This window comes from Archocentrus centrarchus, chromosome 1 (genome assembly GCF_007364275.1).
Source record: "Archocentrus centrarchus isolate MPI-CPG fArcCen1 chromosome 1, fArcCen1, whole genome shotgun sequence".
NCBI classification, from domain to species: domain Eukaryota; kingdom Metazoa; phylum Chordata; class Actinopteri; order Cichliformes; family Cichlidae; genus Archocentrus; species Archocentrus centrarchus.
This window is the reverse complement of record NC_044346.1, coordinates 29,102,805-29,113,576: the sequence shown is the minus strand read 5'-3', so window position 1 is coordinate 29,113,576 and position 10,772 is coordinate 29,102,805. Positions and strand designations below refer to the sequence as shown.

General features: G+C 40.9%; 1 protein-coding gene across 1 annotated transcript; it reads left to right on the top strand.

The window, feature by feature from the left end:
• The first annotated feature begins 4,735 nt into the window (after nt 1-4,735).
• dusp5 (dual specificity phosphatase 5) lies at nt 4,736-9,658 on the top strand. Its single transcript, XM_030739791.1, has 4 exons — nt 4,736-5,194; nt 6,107-6,246; nt 6,878-7,097; nt 9,200-9,658. The coding sequence occupies exons 1-4, from the start codon at nt 4,831-4,833 to the stop codon at nt 9,604-9,606; spliced, it is 1,131 nt and encodes a 376-aa protein (XP_030595651.1). The 5' UTR covers nt 4,736-4,830; the 3' UTR covers nt 9,607-9,658.
• The last annotated feature ends 1,114 nt before the right edge of the window (nt 9,659-10,772 follow it).

Below are 10,772 nucleotides of genomic sequence, written 5' to 3'. Positions count from 1 at the left end.
TTAAGGGTCATTACATTATTATTCTTTTTTGTTGTTCATGATTGATGGAAAATAGTGTCATTTGGGACATATACCTCTTTTGGTTTCTGAATTGGGACATGCCAGAAGAACTGTGAGAGCCACTGGTTTATTGGCTTATTGTGAAGACAGGCTTTTTTTCCCCCCATCTTAAGTCTGTGGGTGGCATTACCAGAAATGACTCCTATCCATGAAATAGAACAGGCAAAATATTCATTTTAGATTTAGACCCAAGCTCAATCTTTGAGTCATTTTGCTAGCAGAGTGGAATTCCAACCTGTTTCACTCAGTGGTCAGCTGAGGGGGAGGTGAGCATTGTGGGACTTAATGGGAAACTGCATCATAATCTGGAGCCTCTGTCAGCAAACCAGGAAGCACCTGTGGAGCCGAGAGAGGAGGAAGGGTGAGTGGGGGGAGAGTGGGGTACGCGTTCCTGCAAAGGCAACCCTATTGTGTAGGAGTTCTTTTTAGAAGTCACGTGTAAAAAGGGACATTCTGAACAGGAAGTGGGTTACCGTACATATGCTGTCTGGCCAACAGTTATTGTCCAGGGTGTTTTTTTAAAAAAAAATATTGCACAAACACAAAAACACACATGGCTGTAGTTCTGTCAACAAATTATATAAAGAAGCATAAAATTATTTCTAGATCCACTATTTTGGATAAGGTTTCAACAATGAAACGGTAAGTAATCAGTCACACTTAAGGCGGAACAACAGATTTTCCAGAGTTGGTATATTACAAAACAGTGCAGTGAGGTTATTGAAAACACACATGGAAGTGGGTAAAATCAAAACTAAAGCACAAAATTTAGAAAAGCATGGAACACCACGGATTGCTGACATTTTAAAATGTACGTAAAATTGCAGCACAGTACATTCAGTGTTATTGTTGAAATGCTGGATGTGTATAGAAATGTCGGTGACTTTTACAGTGAGCATAAAACCATATGCCTTAAATGTTATGTATTGAATGAACAGCACTCCAAAATCTAGACTATCTAAGAAAGTAATCTCATTAGCAATATTCAAACCTGTGAATTATTACAGTTACAGTAGTTATACTTAATCCCACAGGGAGTTAGATGGTAGTAGTAATTTGTGAAGAGGATATGTTGTTTTTGTTTTCCTGTAGTTCTTCTAATCTTTATTTCTGTATTTTTTAGTAATTGATGTGTCTGTATTAATGTATTTTAAATCAGATTTAGTTGACACTAACAGAAGCGCAGCAGTTTTGCAGGCTTTAACAATTTAATTAGACCTTGAACATCAAAATAAATTCCTAATAGCCTAATAGCCAACAATAGGATGCTGTGCATGCAAGTGCTTTAAAAACTGCCTGCCTGCTTCCTTAATGTATTAGCTATACCCCATAGCCAATTATATACTGATGCAATCCTATTAGAGTGATATGTATGGACACAGACTATCCATGTGAGTGAGCAAGAGCAAAGAGAAGGAAGGAAAGAGATAAGGAGACTGGCAAAGGGAGAGAGGGGGAAAAATCAGAAGCCAATTGAACACATCTTGTGCATGGGCCCACTGTTGGTATTTACAGCTACACTAACAAACCCCATAATGAAATGAGAGCTTGAAATTGATGGCAGGCCTCCCCACTCATCAGCAGTGATGTCACAAGCCCAGATTAGACCAGACCATATGGCACGCTGCCTGCTGTCACCTCTAATCCTCTGCTGCTATTCAGGCATCTATCTATCTATCTATCTATCTATCTATCTACCTAACTAACTAACTAACCAACTAACCATTCATGGACAGGCTGAGCATACATGTACAGTCCTTTCTCCACCACTGAATGAAACTGCTGCCGGGCACACAGAGATAGTTTTGTTTTTGTTCTTGTGCGGTGTCAGTCCATCTGTGTCTGCCACTGCATCTGTCTCATTGTCTGTGCGTTTGTCACATCTCTGTTGTTCACTGCTGCTCTGTTTTACTCTGTTTGTTCCCACTCATTCATGCAGCAGGCACAATATGATGTAACAACTATTTGTTAGGTTCATTTACCCAAAGAGGCTGTCAGCGTTCCATCGTTACATTTTTCACAGCTGGTTTGCGTGTGGATTTTTTAAAATGAGTTAATACAACACTTGAATCATTTCTATGCTTTTCTTATCATCAGTAGATCCAGAAAAAAATCAGAGTCACCAGTGAACAAATTCTACTTTGGTTGGTCTGGTCTCTTCTACTGCATGTACTCATACTCCTAGTATGAAATCCATTCAGTCCAAAATGGTTTCAGCTGGATTAAGGGCTACATGTTGAAATCCAAATACACGAATGTAAACAAAGCCCAAACACAGTCCTGTGCTATGTGTCAGGATTGTTTGCATGTCATGTGAGGGTAGGCAGTGTGACGTTTAAACTTGTTAATTCATTTGTGAGATTAGGATTTCAAGCCAAGGGATGTTGGGAGGATATTAGGCCAGTTCTCTGGGCCAAGCGGAAGTTAGAGTTTGCATTTGTCGCCTACTTTGTCTGAGCTCTCTGTGAAATTCCCTACATTATTGAGTACTGAATGAAAGATTATTCTTAAGTAGCCTCTGGGAGAGAAAAAAAAAAACTCCTTTGGGGATTTAAAGTACAGTAGGTGTTGTACTCACTAACATACAGATCATATGAACCATTTTGATTTGGTCTTGGTGCAAATATTGTTACTTATTTTATGATATGAGTGCTTTTTATGCATTTTTTCTGAACAGTTTGGCATATTTTTAAAAATATATTTGAAGCTCTCAGCTCTGAAGACTTATTTCCCAAGATAGCTCATAGAACATCATGATTAGACTGCAAAAGGCTATAACCCAACCAAAACCTCTAACTCATTTATCAAAACAAAGTTTGTCTATTAGTGAATAAGGCATTGACAGAAAAGTTACTTTGACATTATATAAAGCAGGTTGGGTGTACTATATGCAAAAGTATACTACAGAAAGAAATTATTCGATTCACTCCTGCAGTTTGGCAACAGTTTTCCAAAGACCCCAAATATTTTCGGTAATATACTGAACATCAAGATACAGTAACAACTGCATAAAAAATTCTGCAGTAACTTAGTGTCATCTATTTGCCAGTAAGTTACTGTGAAACTGATAGCAACCTTACTGATTGTCACTTCCTCATTCAACTTTACCTTCTGGTAACTATCTTAGGTAATGAAAATTACACCATAAATCTAGAAGAATTTCATTGTAAATGTTGGGAAATTACCCCAGACATCATGGGCAGTATTACAAAGTGCTTCCACAAATTGTTGTGAATGATAACATTTTGTTTGGGCAACATTTGAAAAATCAGTCAGCGCAAGAGCAAAAAACTCTTTTTGAATCTTTGATGTGATTGGTTTGGCCATTAGGAGTCAATCTGCTTCTTTGTAATTGATAACTACATTATTTAAATAAGCAAACCATCTAATGTCATGTAATATCCTCACATTTATATAGCATTTTTCTAATCTTAATGACCACTCATTAAAGTACTTTACACTACAAGTCATATTTTCACCATACATTCACATGCACTTTAAGAACTTTATCTACCTCACATCCATGGCCAATTTAGAATTGCCAATTAACCTAATAGGGCAGCACAGTGGAGTGGTGGTTAGAATTGTTACCTCACGGGGTTTGTATCTAGTCTTGGGCCTTTCTATGTAGAAAGGCCCAAGACTAGATTCTCATCATGGGTCCTCTCCATGTACTCCAACTTCCTCCCACAGTCCAAAGACTGTTAGGCTAATTGGTAATGGATGGTTGTCTCTCTCTCTCTGTGTGTTAGTGAAAGATTGGCAACCTGTCCAGGGTGTACCCTCTTGCTCTATGACAGATGGGACAGACTCCAGTAACCTTCAAATCCAGAGCGACAGATATAATCAAGTTTCATAGCTCATTCACAATTGTGCAGTTTTCTCTTTTCCACTGAAACCAAACAATACATAACATTACAAATAAATAAATAAACCAAAATCACACTTTGTGAGAACAGAGCTCTAAATTGCACCAGCTGCAGTTCATAAACTACCTACTGCTCGGGCTATCCTACGTGAGCTTTTTGTTAGCAAGATTTACTGACATGAAGGCAAATGAATACTTGTATTGCTTATCCTTACACAAGGAGGCCAAGCTTCTGAATTTGAGACTGTTAGACAATGCAAAGCACTAAAAAGCACAGCCATATTGGCTGGGAAGTAGTACAGTGAAATAATCCACAAGACGCTATTAATGAAGAGTTGCAGCTCATTTTTTATATTTTGTGTGGTTTTACTAAGGTGCATTTTTGTGTTTCACTCGTAATTCTGGATGTTATGCGTGATAACCTGCTTCCAAAACACTGCATCTTTTTTCTGGCCAGTTTTCTTTTTAAGTTGTTCACTGAGCTGTATGGTCATCCCTTTAAAATGCCTGCCTTTGTGTCCTTTCAGCGGTCACTGAACATCAAGTGGAACCTGAAAATAATGAAAGGACAGGTGTAGGTGCAGGCAGAGGACACTCTGAGTAATGGCTGAATGAAACTCATCACAGCTGTGGGCTGGGTTTCGTATTTACACGGGACGCGGGCGGAGTCACAAAGTTGAGTCAGAACGGTGGGCGTGGTTTTCGTGCCGTCGCACTTCGCCGGTGTCCATATATGGTTCGTGACGTCGCGCTCCGGAGGTTCCATTCAGATAAAACTGATCAGCCGGAATCCCCTTGGAGGAAATGTAGGCACAGGCACGCGCGGGGCACTTCTCTCGCCCGTATTCAGGAGTAATCCAGATTAATTATTTAGGCATTAATAACAACTCCAGCAATTCAAAATGAAAGTCTCCAGCATAGACTGCCGGCGTCTGAGGAAAATCATCAGGAAGGAGTATGGAAGATGCCTTATTGTGGACTGTCGACCTTATTTTTCATTCACGAACTCTAATATCAAAGGCTCAGTCAATGTTAATCTCAACTCAGTGGTGGTCCGGAGATCCCGAGGAGGACCGGTGCCTCTGCAGTTTGTCATCCCGGATGAGAGAGCCCTGTTTAGGCTTCGTGAGGGGAGCATTTCGGCTATAGTAGCTTTGGATGATCGGACGTCCCACTGGCAAAAACTGAAAAAGGACAGCGTAGCACAAATAGTAATAAACACCCTGTCGCATCTAACGAGCGGGGCCAGCATCTGTTTCCTAAAAGGTGAGATTTGGTAAATTAAATTGTTTTATTCCAGACAAGAAGAAAATCTAAAAGTTCGCTTTTTTTTTTTTTTTTTTTAAATAGACTTTCTAAAAAAATGAAAGTAAGCCCCCCAAAAGCAAGACAACTTAGTTTGTTTTTGTAACATTTAAATTTTTTTTTTTTTTTTTTTTTACTTTATCTTTCACAAGTGTCCTGAATTCGTTGATATTTTAATTATGGAGACCTTATTTCAGAGTCAATTTCTGTACATCTCACATGACTTTGTGTTGTTGTTCCGCAGACCTAAAGATGAAGCCCTTTCATTATGACAAATTGTAAACATTGTCTATTAAAATCTCTAATCTAATTTAGAATTGATTAAATGTAACATCAAGAATTTCGTATCGAAAGATAAGAAATTATAATATTTCGTCATAGCCTTTTTCCCCCTAATAACACTGATAGTGTTCGGGGCAATTCTCTACCCGTTTTGCCTGTTTTAAGAGGAGCCGTCATTTTCTTTACTTCTTGGGCATACTGTGGAGCGGATGAGTCAGTGCGAGAGAAACGCCAGTAAATTGGTGGTGCAATGACTTTCGTTGATAAACCGAAGAAATTCACACCCCCCACCCCCCAATCCGCATTACCTCTTCTGGCTAAATAAATCCCCCGGGGTTTGTGTTTAAACACATCCATCTCCGTCTGTCACTTATGCGTCCTCAGGATGTTGGCCTAAACGGATTACCGGTCCTTCGGTGCGGGCTCCTGTAATTAATTACGCGTCTATAATCAGGTTATAGAGGTTATAATCCGGTACTAAGTCTGTTTCATAAACGCTGCCATTTCACAAGATTTGTGTGTTGGTCGGAGGAGGTAGAATTATTGTAAGCTCATTTATTAAAAGTGCTTGTTTTTGACTGCTTCTCTCAGGGGGATACGAGAATTTCCACGCTCTATACCCTGAACTTTGCACTGATGTGAAAACCATTGACCAGAGCGGAACTGAAACCGAGAAAAGAGTCAGCAACCACAACGAGAAGCTTTCACACCACAAACCAGATTATGATCAGGTATGGAAACACCCTTTATCGTACAATACAGTACTTCCTACCGTCTCTCCTACACAACCACAGGGCAGGAAGCCACTGCCAGCTTTTATTTTTAACTTACTCCAAAAAGAAACATACACATCCAGAGCACGCTGACATCAGATAATTTTATATTTGGCACATCAAAACATTTTCTCAACTTACATGTGATATTATATGACCTTCACTGCTCCCCAATCTCTTTATAAAGACAGCATGATACCCAGCTGGTATCAGGACACCCCATAGAAAAAAAGCAGTCTTTCATCCCTGACCTTTCTGCTATACTATGTCCACTGGCCAAATAGAAAGCATGTGGCCACTTTAGATTTCAAAGAACACTGTTGTGTTGGGTTGATACATTATGGGCTATTTCACTACTGAGGAATTCCTCCAGCATCCTGCATCCATTTTGTCTGCAGATGACTGTAATGATCTACTGATAGTTGGCTTGGATGTTCTGACTTGAACAATGGGTGCATTTTTGCAGGGGTGGATGTGATAAAGCAGTGGCATAAAAGCTGGGGATCGCATCTAATGTTTTTTTTTTTAGAAGGCTGTGCGTTATGTACTTGACTCACATCTCTGTGTTCTCCCTCTTTCCCCTCCTCAGGGTAAACCAGTAGAGATCCTGCCTTTCCTCTACCTCGGTAGTGCCTACCATGCCTCCAGACAGGATTATCTCAGCGACCTTCACATCACAGCCTTGCTCAATGTGTCACGCAGGGACCTGCAGCCGGCCAAGGGCCACTATGACTACAAGTGGATCCCGGTGGAGGACAGCCACATGGCTGACATCAGCTCCCACTTCCAGGAGGCAATAGAGTTTATAGGTGAGTTGAAGGAAGTAAATGCTGCAATAGTTTCCATTTTAACTTTTAATTTCTGGTTCATGCGGTTTGCATTTAAAGGTTTTGTTATCTTAAAATTTAGCTGACATAGTACTCAAACCAGCTAAGAAGGGAAATATATAGACCGACATTAGATGGATTATTTTCCTGGAGTAAGATCAGCTTCAGTCTATAATTATTTATAATACAGCTTCTCCCCAAGGACTCTCAAAAATACCCAAGCTGAGTGAGTGAGATACCTATACATGGATGTATTTATTTTTGAAATGCGATTTTGTTTTCAAATAGCCTTCCTTTATCGCTGCCTCTCACCTGCTGCCATTCACAAATAGAGGGCTATAAGAAACCCAGCTGTAATCAGTTTAAGTTAATCGTCAGCCTTCAATCCTCCACCAACATAGCCCGCCTGTCTGCTTTCATTCAGGATTTGCTCACTTCCCCCGTCCCCTTCCGACCTCCCTCCCTTCATTCCTTAAAAAAGACAATCCCATGCCGTCATTGGTTCCCAGGCCAAATCACACGCTGCCGGGTGTGGCCAGTCAGTGTGACAACTGGGTGAGCTGTCTATGTTTAGTAATGACTGGGCAGAGGTTGGGACATGCACGCACGCACACGCACACACATGCAGGCACACACACACACCTATAGACACAACCACATTGTTTATGATGGTTGGGTGGAGGATAAATGACAGCTGACTGCTATACAATAAGGAAGGACATTAGTTTGTTGCTAGCAGGGGGGTCTCATTGATGGACCTGTGGCCAGCAGGGCCGTAAATGAGGTATAGAGGAAAAGAGAAAGTGTGGGAGGGAGAGAGGTGCAGGATAATAGCAGCAACAGCAAAAGATGTACAAAATGTGCTGGCGGCTATTTATATCCAGGCATAACCAAGGACAAAGCTCACCCACAAGCAGCTTGGCTGACCTGTATTAGCTGGATAGTATTGTGCATTGTTTGGGGATGCAGCCTACATTTAGGGTGTCTTTGAATAAGCCTGTCCATTACATAAGACAGGAAATTGTTCCAGGGGCAGTTTTAACCCACATTCAAAGAGGGCCTCAAAATTTCATCAACCACGCCAAGTGATTAGACACACAGTACAAACAGATCCCCTGGGCTGCTGGCTTCATAAAATCAATCGACAAATCAGAAACCTTCCTGACCAAGCGACTGATGTAAAGCTGGAGAGGAGAAAATAAATATTATTGACTTCGTAGATGAAAACAGCTGCTGAAGCATGTCATGACATCTCAAGCCAAAGGATGGTAATTAAAACACCCACTGCTGCTGCCCTGTTCTTATGGCACCCTCCTCTCCAGATAAAAGTTCATTATTCATTCGTGTGGTTTTATCAAGAATCAGAGCGGTCAGAAATCAGGCGTTCCATCTGCAGAGCCTCTCACGAACACACAGAAGTGGCCCTTAATGTTGCTATTTAGCAGAAGGGGACGTGTAGGTGTCTTTAGCGGCTCGTGGAACTAACTGTCAATACGTAGATCAGACAGAAAAGGAGACATGTAGGCGTTTGCTTCTAAGAATTCTTGAAACGTTTTGCGAAGGACATTTAGATATTTAGTGTGGAAGTAGAGTCGTGTGTAGGCCTTAAAACATACTAAGTGTGTAGGAGTGAGGCAGCTCCAAATTAGAACACACTGCTCTGTGCCACAGTGAACACCACAGCAGCACCCAGCACCCCCACAGCGGTGCAGGAGAAAACAAATCACATGTACAGCTGCACTCTCTGACTAAGTCAAGCCTCCCATGTGTCTCTGTGTGTGCCACTTAGAGTGGTAAAGGCTGTGTGCTCATTTCTGTGTTACTACAAATTAGATGACACGGTGAAAGTCCCCGAGAAAGAAAGAGAGCTAAACTATGTAGGAAAAGTCATCACATTAATTAGCTAGTGAGCAAAAGAGTAGACAATAATTACCCAGTTAAATTATAATTATTTCCTGTTTAAAACTCCTGATTTAAAATCCATTTCATGCATGGCTTTATTACATTGCAACAATTTTGCTGATGAATGAAGAAAGAAAAAAACATGCCACTGGCTCAACAGATTCCTCCTTTTTGTCTTCCAGATCACGTGAAGCAGTCAGAGGGGAAGGTCCTGGTACACTGCGAAGCGGGCATCTCACGCTCACCTACCATCTGCATGGCCTACATCATGAGGACCCAGCAACTGCGACTTGATGCAGCCTTTGACATCATCAAGCAGCGCCGGGCAGTCATCTCTCCAAACTTCAGTTTTATGAGTCAGCTGTTGCAGTTTGAGTCGGAGGTACTATCCAACGCCCCGGCTCACGCTGCCACACCTGAACCGGCCACACCCTGCGTCTCAGAATCTGCTTCTTTTTTTGCCAATGACTTTGCCACTACTTTTAACACCAAAAACTTTGAGCCGTCTGTGTTCACCTTCCCTACCTCTTGCCTGCAGTCCCCGGTCCATCACCAGTTCAAACTGAGCCCAATAACTGCACTGCCTTAAAGTGAACTGTGACTGCTTGTAGTCTTACTTGAAAATATAAAAATCAATGCTCTCTCTGTGTGCCTCGTGTTGAAAACAGCAGAGCAGACAGACTGGAGATCAGCAACAGACACAAAGAAGAGTCAAGACAAGTGTATTCATAATAGGACTCGAGGCCTATGACGTCTGCAGGCTACAGACACTGATGCTGTTTTCCTGTCTTGTGAACTGCAGTGATGAAACAACACAGCACAGTGATAAACTGCAATATACATGCCTTAGGTTGATATTGTGATTTGCCTATTCACAAACACTGTCAGGCATTTAAACCTAATTTATTTGAAAATAATGGTCTGTTTTTTTCAATAATGTGGATAAAAATATGTGTTTAATAAATGTTTTCACTGCAAAAAATATTGTTGTCATGTAATCATTATTGTGCACGTCTTTTTTTTTTCGAAGATGGCGCCACGGTAGACAGCCTGTTATTGCAGCTCTTATGTGGTATTGCGGACAGATAAAAGTGCCCCTTCTTCATCCAAACCAGCATAAGCCTTTTCAATTCAGTTTTATTTATATAAGCCATATCACAACATCAGTTGCCTCGAGGCGCTTTATATTGCAAGGTCAAGACCCTACAATAACACAGATAAAACCCCAACAATAAGGCAACCCCTTGTGAGCAAGCAGTTGGCAACAGGGGGAAAGAAAAACTCCCTTTTGACAGGAAAAAACCTCCAGTAGATCCAGGCTCAGGGAGGGGCAACCATCTGCCACAATTGGTTAGGGATGAGGGGAGGGAGACAAGACAAACAATAAAAAGGAAGGACCAATACTTTGAAATCTTTGTGTTTAGATAATAAATCCTGTCTAGACAGGCATATATGCATCAGTGGAGGCAATAGTGACACCTACAGTGACTTAAAGCTGGCCTTTGTAACTAGATTTAGATCATAAACCTTGCTTATATTTCTTACCACACATATACAAGTTTGGACACATATACAAGTGACGCATATACTCACTCATTCAGGTAAGTGTGTCCAAACTTTTGACTGGTACTGGAGACAGGCTCTAGGTCTATTATTTATTTATTTATTTACTTATTTATTTTTACATGAAATATTCCACTAAAAATTCCCTTTAGAAAAATGTCCGCACTGTGTTGTTTCAAGACAATATCGATG

Excerpts from the sequence above, each read along its gene's own strand:
- dusp5 (XM_030739791.1), top strand. The coding sequence starts at position 4,831 with ATGAAAGTCTCCAGCATAGACTGCCGGCGTCTGAGGAAAATCATCAGG. Across the intron at positions 6,247-6,877 it reads ACAAACCAGATTATGATCAG|GGTAAACCAGTAGAGATCCT; the intron begins GTATGGAAACAC and ends TCCCCTCCTCAG. Across the intron at positions 7,098-9,199 it reads GGAGGCAATAGAGTTTATAG|ATCACGTGAAGCAGTCAGAG; the intron begins GTGAGTTGAAGG and ends TTTGTCTTCCAG.